The sequence below is a fragment of the Vulpes vulpes genome, chromosome 10, assembly GCF_048418805.1.
Source record: "Vulpes vulpes isolate BD-2025 chromosome 10, VulVul3, whole genome shotgun sequence".
Taxonomy (NCBI): Eukaryota; Metazoa; Chordata; class Mammalia; order Carnivora; family Canidae; genus Vulpes; species Vulpes vulpes.
In genome coordinates this window covers 29,233,955-29,248,982 of record NC_132789.1, presented here as the reverse complement: position 1 = coordinate 29,248,982, position 15,028 = coordinate 29,233,955, and the positions used below count along the sequence as shown (strand labels likewise).

The 15,028-nt window shown below is 43.8% G+C and overlaps 1 protein-coding gene across 2 annotated transcripts in view; it reads right to left on the bottom strand.

Annotated features, from left to right (window-relative positions):
- The window catches only part of MAPK1 (mitogen-activated protein kinase 1), a 120,854-nt gene extending 106,226 nt beyond the window's left edge, over nt 1-14,628 (bottom strand). Inside the window, exon 1 of one of the 2 annotated variants that reach the window (XM_072723414.1) lies at nt 14,286-14,628. In XM_072723414.1, coding sequence (XP_072579515.1) covers nt 14,286-14,404 — 119 coding nt within the window. In that variant the 5' untranslated portion in view covers nt 14,405-14,628. Of the gene's footprint in view, nt 1-13,809; nt 14,035-14,285 lie in introns of those variants that run through there. The other variant, XM_072723413.1, reaches the window with a different exon arrangement.
- Nucleotides 14,629-15,028: the final 400 nt, after the last annotated feature.

The following is a 15,028-nucleotide window of genomic DNA, read 5'->3' as shown; positions in this document are numbered from 1 at the left end:
ACCCTGCCCCCCTGGCTCAAGCTCTCTTTCTCTCTCAAATAAATAAAATCTTAAAAAAAAAAAAAAAGGTAAAAATACAACAATTTTCAAAAGTGTCAAGGCAGGGACGCCTGGGTGGCTCAGCAGTTGAGCGTCTACTTTTGACTCCAAGAATGATCCAGGATCAAGTCCCACATCGGGCTTCCTGCACGGAGCCTGCTTCCCCCTCTGCCTGTGTCTCTGCCTCTTTCTCTCTCTGTTTCTCATGAATAAATAAATAAAATCTTTAAAAGAAAAAAAAAAAGTGTCAAGGCATTAGACTCAAAGGAAACCTGAGGAACTGCTCCAGCCAAAAGGCGACCAAAGAGGCAGGACAACTAAATGAAACACGGGATTACTGAATAGGGTCTAAAAAGTAGGAAGGAATAATGTGTCAGTGTTAATTTCCTCATGGTGATGGTTATATTACGGTTATGCAGGAGACATTTCTTGTTTGGTAAAAATACACATTGAAGTGTTCCAGTGATTTGGGGCACTCTATCAGCAATTTACTCTCAAACGGTGTAGGGAAAAACCTTTGAAATATATATATATTATTTATTTATTTATTCATTCATTCATTCATGAGAGACACAAAGAGAGGCAGAGACATAGGCAGAGGGAGAAGCAGGCTCCGTGTGAGCCTGATGTGAGATTCAATCTCAGGACCCCAGGATCAAGATCTGAACTAAAGACAGATGCTCTACCACTGAGCCACCCAGGTGCGTTGGGAAAAACCTTTGTACTGTCCTTATAATATTTCTAAACATTTAAGATTGTAAAAAAAAAATAATTTTTAAAAAAATTGTTGGGCAGCCCGGATGGCTCGGCGGTTTAGTGCTGCCTTCAGCCTAGGGTGTGATCCTGGAGACCCAGGATCGAGTCCCACATCGGGCTCCCTGCATGGAGCCTGCTTCTCCCTCTGCCTGTGTCTCTGCCTCTCTCTCTCTCTCTGTCTCTCTCATGAATAAATAAAATATTTAAAAATTTAAAAATTGTTAAATGTGTAGCATTAAAAAGGTTGACAATCTATTACAGAAAAAAATGCCTTCTCCTTTCCATTCTATACTCTTAATCTACTTTATAAAAGTTTTCTTCAGGGACGCCTGGGTGGCTCAGCGGTTGGGTATCTGCCTTTGGCTCAGGGTGTGCTCCTGGAGTCCTGGGATCAAGTCCCACATCAGGCTCCCTACAGGGAGCCTTCTTCTCCTTCTGCCTGTGTCTCTGTGTCTCTCATGAATAAAATCTTTATATAAAAAAAAAAAATCTTAAAAAAAAAATAATAAAATAAAATAAAAGTTTTCTTCATAGCACTTACCAGTCAGTGAAATGTTAGTCTATCTTTTCCACTAAAAAGGAACTTTTCAAGGTCAGGGACTAAGTTTTGTTTACCACACTATTTTCAGGACTTAGACTCGTACACAGTACACAGGGTATTCATATTTATTCAGTGAATTAATTTGTCTTATTATGGTTTAAAATAAAATAATTTTGGGATGCCTGGGTGGCTCAGCAGTTGATCGTCGTCTGCCTTTGGCTCACAGGATCCAGGATGGAGTCCTGCATCCAGCTCCCCGCGAGAAGCCTACTTTTCCCTCTGCCTATGTCTCTGCCTCTCTTGCTGTGTCTCCCATGAATAAATATTTTTTTAATAAATAAAATAAATTCATTTTACTATCCTCTCCCAAAAAACACACACACACAAATCATTTGTCCTATGACCCAGCAACCCAACTAACCAAAAGAAATAAAACCAAATGTCCACACAAAAACTTATACATGAATATATATTAACAACATTCATAATAGACAAAACCCCAAAACTGGTATATCCAACCAAGTAATTACTATTTAATGACAAAAAAATAAACTACAGATCCTGGCAATGACACAGATGAATCTCAAAACCACTGTAAGTGAAGAAAACACCAGATATAAAAAATTGTATCTTGCATGATTCTATTTTCATGAAAGTTTAAGGACAAGCAAAACAGAAAGCAGATCAGGAGTTGCCTGGGGGTGGGAGTGGGAGTGGGAACTGACTGCAAATGACAAGAGGGAACTTTATGGAATGATGGAAATGTTCTAAAGCTGGATTGCACTTTAGATGGTTGCACAACTTTGTAAATTTACTAAAACTGATCGAACTGAACACTTAAAATTTTATGAATTTTGTATTATACTGATATAGCTATTTTAAAAGGTAGAAAGAAAGCTAGACACAGCCTTCTTTTGCTTGCCATTTGGTTAATTTTTTAAAAATCAGTGTCATATAAATGGAGGAGTGAGGCTACATCCTGTAAGGGGGATAGGAGTATTTTAAAAGAGCTTGCTAACCCAAATTAAGGTCCAAATTGCAAAACCTGAGACCCTGATAATTAGTAGGAGCTGCAGCTATCATATTCTGTCCATTTGTTTAATCTTATGAGGGTCAAGTTGGCCTTAAAGGGAATTCTCAGAATCTGCATCAGACTCATACCTGGTCATCCCTCCAACACTAGGGACAAGAGGCTCTGGGAGTACCTGGGCTTGGAAAAACAACCCATTAATGGTATAATTGAAATTACTTTGAAAAATTAGAGCTAAAGAATTTGAATTTAGGGTACTGTTTTGCTGAGAAAGAAACTATTAATTTTCTTAGGCTATCCTATCAACTTTTTAGTTGTCAACCACTGTTTTATTTCTTACAATAGAATATGATTCTTAAATAGGGAGGACAACTTTGACAGGGCTTCAGATTCTCAAAAATTATTTTAGGGGACACGTAAGAAAAAAGAAAACAAACATGTCCTGCTTAGTACAGAAACTGCTCAGAGATGCTTCATTTTCATTTAATAACAACAGAAAGTTTAAATAGAAATAGAAAGCTTGGAGCGTCTGGGTGGCTCAGTCAGTTGAGCATCTGCCTTTGGCTCAGGTCATGATCTCAGGCTCTCTGCTCATCAGTGAATCTGCTTCTCCCTCTCCCTCTGGGAGTGTGTGCTCACAAATAAATAAAATTAAAAAGAAAAGAAAAAAGAAAGAAAAAAAAAGGTTAAAGTTTAAATAGAAACAGAAAGCTTAAAAAATAGGTTTGTGCATGAGGTGCCTGGCCGGCTCAGTGGACCACGTGACTCATGGTCTCAGGGTTGTGAGTTCAAATCCCACACTGGGTATAGAGATTACTTTAAAAAATAGAATCTAGGGGGATCCCTGGGTGGCTCAGCGGTTTGGCGCCTGCCTTTGGCCCAGGGCGCGATCCTGGAGTCCCGGGATTGAGTCCCGTGTCGGGCTTCCGGCATGGAGCCTGCTTCTCCCTCCTCCTGAATCTTTGCCTCTCTTTCTCTCTATGCCTATCATAAATAAATAAATAAATCTTTTAAAAAAATAGAATCTAGGGGCACCTGGGTGGCTCAATCAGTTAAGCATCGGCTTTCAGCTGTGGTCATGACCTCAGAGTCCTGGGATCGTGTACCTCCTCAGTGGGGAGCCTGTTTCTCCCTCTCCTACTGCTCCTTCTCCTCCTCACATTCTCTAATTCTCAAATTAATAAAATTTTTAGAATAACAGAATCTTTAAAAAAAAAAAAAAAACAGGTTTGTGCATAATCCACCCTTTCTGCTTTCCAAATGCAGAAAATTGAAAATTGACTGAAATTGAAAATTAAATGAAATATCTATGAACTCCAAAAAAAATATTTTAAACTTGTCCTGGGGATAAATGCTATAAAAAGAAAAATAAAGGGAAGCTCACTGGAAAGAACTTAAAAGTGAAGGCCGTGACCAGGCCTAACTCTCTCTTCAAGCCACTCCCATTATACCAGCCATTCCAAACACCGGAAGCTCCCAGGGCCACATGTTTGTTTCACTGATGTACCCACACAACTACAAGGTGCCTAGTACATATGTTATTTGTTAATTATAACTAGAAAGGTTAGCCAGAGTTACCTGCTCAATCGAGAATGATTTCATAACTGTTTTTTTTTTTTTTTTTTTACCATATTACACATTTATTTATCAGTCTGCCCCTAATACTATACTGCAACATTTGTGAGGGAGATCAGGAACACGGCTCAGGGCTTGGCACAGAAGATGCTCTATGATTGTTCAATCAAAAAATAGGAAAGGCATTTGCCCAAGATCACACAATTGGAACTTGACAAACAACTTGTGTGACCCAATGCACATGCTGCTTTATACTACAAGAAGCTATTCCAAAAGACTGGAGCACCTGGGTGGCTCAGTCAGCTGAGCATCTGACTCTTGGTTTCAGGTCAGGGTCATGAGATCCAGCACAGTGTCAGCTCCATGAGCTCAGTGTGGAGTCTACTTGAGATTCTTTCCCCCTCCTTCTCCCTACCCTCTACTCCTCCCCCACCCATGTGTACACTCTCTCTTAAATTAATAAATAAAATGGGACACCTGAGTGGCTCAGTGGTTGAGTGTCTGCCTTTGGCTCAGGGCATGATCCCAGAATGCCGGGATGGAGTCCCGCATGGGGCTCCCTTCAGGGAGCCTGCTTCTCCCTCTGCCTGTGTCTCCGCCTTTCTCTCCGTGTCTCCCAGGAATAAATAAAATCTTTAAATAAATAAATAAAAATTTTAAGAGAAATGGATATTCCAAGAGACTGAGGTGAGAGAGGATCCAGATTTGCAAGGCCCACTGACTTCAAGGGAATAATTAGAGCATTAATTGGACACTGAGAACTCAGCACTTCACCTACATACCTCACTTAATACAACACTGAGGTGTACACCACTACTACCTTTCTACAGATGGGGAAAACAAGGTTCAACCTGGATAACCTGTCAAAGCCACATATGGAAGTGTTGAAAACCCATGCTCTCAATCCATTGTACAAGCTCCCAGAAAGAAGTTAAACCTTGGAGTGAAGGCTGTGGCCAAGTATCAGAATGCTGGCCTCAGACAATCTGGTCAAGAAGTCACTGAAGGGCGTGGGGGGCGGACTTAAATAGCTCAATTGGTTATCAAACATCTGCCTTCAGGGACGCCTGGGTAGCTCAGCAACTGAGCATCTACCTTTGGCTCAGGGCATGATTCGGGGGTCCCGGGATCGAGTCCAACACTGGGCTCCCTGCATGGAGCCTGCTTCTCCCTCTGCCTACGTCTCTGCCTCTCTGTCTCTCTCATGAATAAATAAGGTCTTTTTAAAAAATTAAAAAATAAACATCTGCCTTGGGACGCCTGAGTGGCTCTGCGGGTTGAGCATCATCTGCCTTTGGCTCAGGGCGTCATCCCGGAGTTCTGAGATTGAGTCCCACACTGGGCTCCCTGCATGGAGCCTGCTTCTCTTTCTGCCTGTGTCTCTGCCTCTCTGTGTGTCCCTCATGAATAAATAAAATTTTTTAAAAAATAAACAAAAAATAAATAAATAAAAAATAAAAAATAAACAAACATCTGCCTTCAGCTTAGGTCATGCTCTCAGAGTCCTGGTATCAAGCCCCAGGTTGAGCTCCCTGCTCAGTGGGGAGATTACTTCTCCCTCTCCCTACGCCCCCATGCTTGTGTTCTGAGATAGATAAAAAGAAAAAGAAAATCTTGCAAAAAAAAAAAAAAGTCACTCAGAGGGTGGTGAGTTCTTAAGTATTTATTGTTAGCCTGCATAAGTCATACATGTTAGATATGTATGAAGTATTAAAGTTTGAGATACCACTCAATTTAGCTGCCACCCCCATAATGCCAGAGACAGGAAAACAAAAGAATCCTAAAAGCAACCCAAAGCCCTTCTTCTGCCTCAACTACTTCTCCCAATCTTCATGTCTCCTCTCTTGCTTTCCCACAGGCTCCAAAAAGCAGGGGAAAATTCCAGCCCAGAGAAGAGCAGAGGAAGCAGCACTAAGAACTTGAACCTGGCAAGTCAGCAGTCAATAGGACTTTTGACTACCCCCACCTCATCCCTCACACCTTAAAGAAGTCCAGCCTTTTCAAATGACTCCACCAACTGACTGGATCAGAGGTGAACACTATCCCAAGCTGGATCAGATTCTCTCTCCCAGGAATTGGATTCAGAGTGCTCTTAACCTCTGGCTGTCAATGTACTAAAGACACATACCTTAAGGGAGCTAGAATAAACGCTCTTCTGCCAAATGCATGGGATGTGTAAAAGAGAAAAGAAAAAATCCCTAGCTGCGTAAAGACGCAGGATGCAAGATTTTTGTAAACATCAATATAGAGGGAGGGAGGTGATTTAGTCTATTTTCTAGTTCCAGGTTACAACCATACCTGAAGTTTTAACTGCACTTGCTGTCTCTGGAGTACCACGAGAAAGATCCCTGAATTTTAATAAAATCAATTTCTTCAGTCATTTTCTGTAAGGTAGTGGATGAAACACTCCAGCACCTTACAGCACCTTTCAATTTGCTAGCTCCAAATCATTCTTCAGGTCCCAACTTAAACACCACTTCCTCTAAGAAATCTTCCTGGACTACCAACCCAGCTCCATCTTTTATACTCTCCTGTAGCACTATGCACTTCATCAAACTCAGTAAGTTATTACTTTCCTGTTGGGACAGTAAACATCAGAGTAAAAACCATATTTTCTGTTTGCCACTTTGATCTTACTGCCTAGCACGTAGGTCAGGTACACACTTAATATTAAGCTAATGGAAATAAAGAAACTGCTGGAGGTAAGTAGAAGGGATGAAAAAAAAAATCAGCGCTACCCTCCTAAAAGTAAGTCTGACCCTACCTTTCTCATTCTTTCCAGGTATCAAGCTTTTCCCTCTTCTACCTTCCTATAGCCCCAAGTCATCTATGACAATTATCATTTTATATTTTAGTGCCAATGCATTCAAGAACTCAAGCTGCAGGAAGCATGTTTCCAGGTAGCTTGGTATACAGAGCAAAGCCAATCAAGTAATAATACAGGTTTGGGGATCTAGATAAATCTCAGTTCTGTTGTATATTTACTGGCTGTGAACCTTGGACAAATTACATGAGACCTGGTCTCCTTATCTGTAAAGTGGAAAAAAAAAATCAACTTAAAGATGAGAATGCAAATGAACTTGAAACCACAGTACCTAAAATAAGGTAGGCCTGTAGCTAATGTCAGTTAATTGATTGTGGCATACCCCTACACCCTACTTCCCAGCTCCTACGGGCCATGGATTCAGAACACAGAAAGTGTCCTAAAACTGCAAATCTGAAAAGGACCTTGGAGACTATCTATCCTGCCTGCTTTCCAATGTGAGGTAGCCCCAAGTAGTCAAAGAGAAACAAAAACAGAGAAACAGCACCTCATTTAGGTGGGTGGGTGAAGTGGAATGGAGTGTATTCAGGGTGAAATAGCTCTGGAAGTTTGTTGGGGAATCAGCTCTTTTTTAATGAGTAGATACCTTAACGTGAGCAAGGTATAGAATAAATTATATACGGTTCCTGAGAAAACTCAGATGCTTTTCATAAAAAACTTTTCACAAATACTTGAGAGGTGAAAACATACAAATTAAATTCATGGAAATGGCTTATCACTTACAGCTAATCACTAGAATCCCACACATTAATAGAAATGTATGTTATTAATATTAAAAGTAATTTCATTAAGTACTCAAAACTATTCAGAAACACTGTTTTCAATACCTCACGTAAACCGGTGTACTCAGATCTTTGAGCTCCCAAAAGCATACCAGAGACTCCCTTAAAAAGTTAACGTTCGGACAGCCCAGGTGGCGCAGTGGTTTAGTGCCGCCTTTAGCCCAGGGCGTGATCCTGGAGGCCTAGGATCTAGTCCCACGTCGGGGTCCCTGCATGGAGCCTGCTTCTCCCTCTGCCTGTGTCTCTGCCCCTCTCTCTCTCTCTCTCTCTCTCTCTCTCGTGAATAAACAAAGCTAAAAAAAAAAAAAAAAAGGTTAACAGTTGGGCACCTGGGTGGCTCAATGGTTGCGGCTCTGCCTTTGGCTCAGGTCATGATCCTGGGGTTCTGGGATCGAGTTCTGCATTGGGCTCGTTGTGGGAAGCCTACTTCTCCTTCTGCCTGTGTCTTTGCATCTCTCTGTGTCTCTCATGGATAAATAAATAAAATCTTTAAAAATAGGGACACCTGGGTGGCTCAGTGGTTGAGCATCTGCCTTTGGCTCAGGGCGTGATCCCAGAGTCCGAGGATCAAGTCCCACATCGGGCTTTGTGCATTGAGCCTGCTTCTCCCTCTACTTATGGTTTCTGCCTCTCTCTGTATCTCTCATGAATAAGTATATAAAATCTTTTTTAAAATTTTTTAAAATAAATAAAAATAGAAGTTTACAGTTAATAAGCAAAACTAAGAATCTGAATTCAGATATACTTGTAGGTCTTGAGCTTCTACAGGTGATATATACCACTGCTGGTCTCGTCTTTCAAACAATTGGTATGAATACCCAACAGTTTCAGGAAGGGAGGGAGTGCTACAGCCAACAGGAATAAGGGTAAGTTTATGGAGAAGATGAGCCTTAGAGGAGCACAGGACTTCAACATCCCACCCCAATGTTTCTCAGGGGTGGGATGGAGGGGTGCACTACTAAGCATCTTGACAGGACGATTCTCCAGTGCAGACTGTACCATGCACCGTAGGTTGTTTAGCATATCTGCCTCCACCATATGCACATGGAAGGCCTATAACATTCCCCAATCAATGTTAACAATGAAAAAACTAAAAATAAAAACAAAAAGAAATCCATATATATTTCAGACACCTGGGTGACTGTTGGCTAAGTGTCTGCCCTTGGCTGAAGTCAGGATCCCAGGATCCTGGGATCGAGGATCCAGGATTCTGGACCCCTGTGTCAGGCTCTCTGCTCAGCAGGGAGTCTGCTTCTCCCTCTCCCTCTGCCCCCCGCCCCCCCCCCCCAGCTTGTGCTCTTTCTCTAATAAAATGTTTAAAAATAAATAAATAGGAACGCCTGGGTGGCTCAGCAGTTGAAGATCTGCCTTTGGTTCAGGACATGATCCTGTAGTCCCGGGATCGAGTCCCATATTGGGCTCTCTGCATGGAGCCTGCTTCTCCCTCCTATCTGCCTATGTCTCTGCCTCCCTCTCTATCTCTCATGAATAAATAAATAAAATCATAAATAAATAAGTAAATAAATGGGCCACCTAGGTGGCTCAGTTGGTTAACTGTCTTCAGCTCAGGTCATGATCCCAGAGTCTGAGGATCAAGCCTGCATCAGAATCCTTGCTCAGCGGGCAGTATGTTTTTCCCTCTGCCCCTCACTCTGTCTGTGCTTGCGCTCTCTCTAATAAATAAGTAAAATCTTTTTAACAGAATGAATGAATGAATGAATGAATGGCTACAAAGTAGAGCACCTGGGTGGTGCAGACAGTTGAGCATCTGACTCTTGGTTTCAACTCATGTCATGATGACAGGATCCTGAGGCTAAATCCCACATGGGGCTCCAGGCTTAGCACAGAGTCAGCTTGGGATTCTCCCTCCCTCTCCCTCTGACCCTTCCCACTCGTGTTCAAGCACTCTCTCTCTCTCTCTCTAAAATAAATTTAAAAAATCTTTAAAAAATAGAAAATTACAAGGCTAAAATTTAATACAAGTAAAAGCAGACATGTATTTCTTGAAAGCATATACTTTCTCAACTTTCATCTTTGGTTGAGTATCATTTAGGAACCGGACAGAATGGGATGCACTATCATTTCCTAGTCATGTGTCTTTGGGCAAATTAACTAAACTCTCTGTCCCAAGTTTCCTCACTTTCATACAAAGTAATCATGTTTGCAATGTGGTTGAAGATTAACTGATGTACATAAAGCAAAGTGTTAACTAAATGGTAGTGCTACTAGTCTGCCATAATCAACATGCCTCAATAAAACAGGATATTGTACCATAGAGAAGGTGATCACACTGAAATTTTGCCTCTCTTCAAGTTGCACTGTTAGTCCTCTATAGTATTCAATACCAATCCCTGATGACTACAGTCTTTTTGGTTCCTTTGATGATGCACACTCCTCATTGTCTGGTCTCTCTAGCCACACTTTCTCTGTCCTCTTCTGTAACTTGCCCTCTCTGTTGACACCTAAAATCAGACATTCCTGTGGCTCAGTTCTTACATCCCGCCCCCCATCTTATCCATCCTCAAGGTATCTCTCTATCTCTATCTCTATGGAGATGACCCCATGACCTCTCAATCATTCCAAAAACTGTTTCAGAACTCAACCTATTCAAAATAGATACCTATCTTTTTTTTTTAAGATTTTATTTATTTATTCATAGAGACAGAGAGAGAGGCAGAGAGAGAAGCAGGCCCCATGCAGGGAACCCAATGTGGGACTCAATCCCGGGTCTCCAGGATCACACCCCGGGCTGCAGGCGGCCCTAAACCGCTGTGCCACCAGAGCTGCCCTACCTATCTTAATTAATAAATGATCAAGCGTAAACAACTTCCGTTTCTCCTCTCATTCATTTTTTTTCTAATTCTTATACATCTGACCAGTCTTTAGGATCCCATTCCTCTGCCTACCTCTTAAAAAATATTATCAAGGGGGCACCTGAGTAACACAGTCGGTTAAGCATCCAATACTTGGTTTCAGCTCAGGTCATGATCTTGGGGTCGTGAGATCAAATCTTGAGTCAGGCTCATGCTCAGCAAGGAGTCTACTTAAGACTCCATCTCCCTCTGCCCCTCCCCATTGAATGCTCTCAGGCAGAGAGCGCGAGCGCTCTCTCCTCCTTTCTCAAAAAAATAAGACTTAAAAGAAATATTTGTCAGGGTTACCTCTGTGGTATTCCTATTCTACCTCAGTGGATCTTAATCTTTCTGGGACAATGGACCTCTTTGAAAATCTACTGGATGTGTGAACTATTTACTAAAAAGATGAATATACACATCTGCTTGCAATTTCACCTAATCAGTCACCTCAGATCTCAGATAAGAATCTCATCCATGAAAGACCACTTACATTAATTTTCATCTCGATTCTATTTCCCTTTTCTATATTTCAAGATGCCTTCTAGATGTTGCCTAAATAGTCTATAGTCATCACAACTTACTAAGTCTCAACTCACTATGTATCCCTAATAAACTTGCTTTGTCTACAGTATTTCTTCTCTGATAACAGCAACACCATCCTCCCAGACTTCCAAACTAGAAGCCTTGGAATTAACAAACATGACCATACCCAAACTAAAAAATCCTTGTCTCAGAAATCCCTCTTAAATCCAAATCCCACCTCATTAAGACTCTTGTCCTTTAAGATCTCATCATCCTTTGCTTCTTCCCATATGTGCCATAATTCAGTCTACCATTCTTCTGATAAGAACCCATATGGATTATTTTTTTAAGATTTGATTTTTAAGATTTTATTTATTTATTCATGAGAAAGAGAGAGACAGAGACACAGGCAGAGGGAGAAGCAGGCTCCACGCAGGGAGCCTGACGTGGGACTCCATCCTGAGTCTCCAGGATCACACCCTGGGCTGAAGGCAGTGCTTAACTGCTGAGCCACCCGGGCTGCCCAAAGATTTGATTTTTAAGTAATCTCTACGCCCAACATGGGGCTCAAACGTACAACTCTGAGATAAAGAGTCACATGTTCCACTGACTGTGCCATCCAGGAACTGCACGAATTCTTTGTGTGTGCCTGTGTGTGTGCAGAGCCCAATGCATAACTTGAACTCATGACACTGAGATCAAGGCATGAGCTGAAATCAAAAACTGGACACTTAACCGACTGAACCACCTAAGCACCCACGATTCCATCTTAACAAGGTCTCTCAACACTTCCATCTGTTACTTTCCAATGCCATTATATCACTTCACCTCTAGACAATTACAATAGGTTAATTGATTCCCCTCATCACAGTTTTTTCTCTATCATTTCCACCAGTGCTGATCTACCCCTCAAAAATCTCAGAATTGACCATAGGACTTCTTTTTTTTCAAAATCACTGATGTTTCTTCCTTGCACTAATATACAACAACGCTCATTTTTGCTTTTAGAGTCCTCTACAGTTTGCTACTTAACTACTTTTCCAGGATCAGATTCCACAGCTCAAACTCATTTGTGCCTATTACCCATCAAAATTATACCCACTCTTAAATATCACTATTTAAATATTAACATTTCGGGAAGCCTGGGTGGTTCAGAGGTTGGGCACCTGCCATGGCTCAGGGTGTGACCCCGGGGTCCCAGGATCAAGTCCCGCATCGGGCTCCTGCAGGGAAGCCTGCCTCTCCCTCTGCCTGTGTCTCTGCCTCTGTGTCTGTGTCTCTCATGAATGAATAAATAAAATATTTTTTAAAATAAATAAATATTAACATTTCATTCAAGAAGCCCTCCATAAACCCAGCATTCTTAATCAACACTTATTAAACGCTAATGATGTGCAACATAAATTACATTCTTACTAAGATAAGGATTAAAAACGATAATCTGGACCAAGGATTTTAATTCCAGTTGTACTTGTATTTGGATTTTAGGAAAGGAAGATTACTGTAAAAGTACTTGGCATCTTCCCTGATAAAGACTTGGAAGGTCAAATATGTCTACAGCAATGATAGAAATAGTTACCCTATCTTACTTATCTTCAAACTAGTAACAATCTCATCGGGGGGAAAAAAAAAAAAAAAACTTCCAATTAACCTAAACCTAAAAAAATTTAAAAAAAAAATAGTATCCTAAACCTAGTTTTTTCAGTCCATATGTTAGATGCTAAATTTTCAAAAAGAGCCATGGGACATGACGGACAATTCTGAACCTCTCATGACACATGCCTACTTACCAGCAGGTGCCATAGCAATCAGATGTTATGACAGAGAAGTGATGCTGTGGGCAGTACTTTCTAGGGCCTTATTTCTTTTAGACCTGACCTAGTTTAATTCTTCTTTTGGCTCCTAAACCTGAGTTCACGTTAATTTTCACAGTTGTATATGTGAAGCATTTTGCTCCTCAAGAGAATGAAAATAGTCAAGATTCAATTAATCTTTTTAAAATTTAATTAGTCTAAAATACTTGTTAAAACAGGCCCTTTACGGCATTTCTAAAATCACAATCACTTAAATTTGAATACATTTTTAAAGCAGATTTGCTTACAACAGTAAAATATACCAAACTCTAAAGCTACTAATAACACTACTTAAAGACAAAATATAACGGAAAGAGTTCCAGCAAATGAGAGAGGATCTCAGTCTACCATCTCAAGTCTGTCTCTTCTAGACGTAGGACTTGAAGAATTTGCTCCACCTCGAAATATTTTCTCCCCTGAAAGAGGGATATCACCACCTCGAAGGCAGCTGTTCATATAAAATGAGATAATATACCTAGTACAGTACCTGCCACCAAGTGTTCCTTAAATATGTTTGCTTCCTTCATTCAACTCAAGACACACAAGAAAGAGGTGTAAGGGAGCCCACGCTTCCGTAAGTCTTCATCAGCACAAAATAATACAGCTAATTCTAATAAAAAGAACCAAGAACGTTTCTGAGGGATATGATCAAGATAAGGGAGGCTGCACGTAGTCCTGCAAGAATTCCATTAAAGCTACACATATACTGACCACTAAAACATCATTAACAGGACAAGTCCACAACAATTCTGCTAAAACGTGTGAATACATTTACGCCAAGAGAATTCACTAGGGTAAAGAAAAAAGTGAAATTAAGCCCAACTCCAAATGACTAATAAATCAATCAAGAGAGCGGCGCAGGCTTATCCTTCTTGAAACGCATACAGTGTGGGTATTAAAATCCATTTTAAAACTTCAAGATTAAAATATTTCACAACCCACAGTGGTACCACTGATGCTTTTTACGGCCAGCCTGCGCGGGGCACCGTTAGCACGACCGAAAATATTTAATGAAAGCCGTTCGCGGAATACCGGGGAGGGGAGATTATTTCAGGTTCTGCACACAAGACCGCGGCCAACACCACCACCGACGAGCATCCGATGGAATTCCTGGCTCTACAGTCGGATGTCAAGAGAAAGGCCACGATGCTAGCATCATGGGGGCGGGGGCCCGGGGACCACTTCCGTTCCCCTCCCGGGGGTCCCGGCTCTAAAACCCGCGCCGCGCCCGGATCCCCGGGTCCCCGGACACTGGCCTCCGCCCCCCGAGCCCCTCCCCTCGGCGAGCGGAGGCCGGCCCGCGAAGCGCAGTGAGCAACACCCAAACCTCCAGCGGCCCCCGGGCCCCGCCCGAGGCCCCCGGCGCCCACTCCGCACGGAAGCCACTGGCTGGGGGCGCCGCGGCGCGGGAGGCCGGGACGCAGACGAGGCCGCGGCTGCGTCCGCCGCGTCCCCGGGCGGCGGGTGGGCGGGCGTGGCGCGGCCTGCGGACAGGCGCCGACACTCACCACACCATGCCGTAGGCGCCCTCGCCGATGTAGGAGAGGTTGGTGTAGCGCGGCCCCACGTCGAACACCTGCCCGCGGACCATCTCCGGGCCCGCGCCCGCCGCCGCCGCCGCCGCCATGTTGGCTGCCGGGCCGCCGCCGCCGCCGCCGCGATAGACTCGACGCTCCGCGGCCGCCGCTCGCCCACGCCGCGCCTCCCGGGGGGACTGCGCCGCTGCGGGTGCAGCTGCCGACGCTGACCGGAAAAGAGCAGGGAGGGCAGCGCTCAGGACCGCGGGAGAGACTACGGCCACTCGGACCGACTGCCTGCCTGCCTCACTGACGGGCGGGCCGGCGGGCGGCGGGAGGGGCGCGCGCCGAGGAGGGCGCCGGGGCGGGGCCAAGGAGCGTGCGCGCGGATTGGTTCCCCGCCGCCTGGGGGCGGGGCTGCGCGGGCCGGCGGAAGCGGCAGGTCGGGGCGGGGCACTGCGGCGGCGGCGGCGGCGGACTCACCGCCCTGCCTGGTCACGTGCGCCCGCGGGGGTGTTGGCGCGGGAGGGGGCTCCGAGACGCAGAAGGAGGGCAGGGCGTCGGGACGGGGACGGTGGCCGCGGGCCGGAGAAACTTTCGGGGCGAGGCGAGCCCCGGAGCGGGGCGCTGACTGGGCTGGGGCACGACCTGGGGCCGCGCGTGCGGCATGCCGACGCTCCGCACACCTCCGCGGGCCCGCGCGACCCCGTGGCCCACGCACACACTGAGGCCTC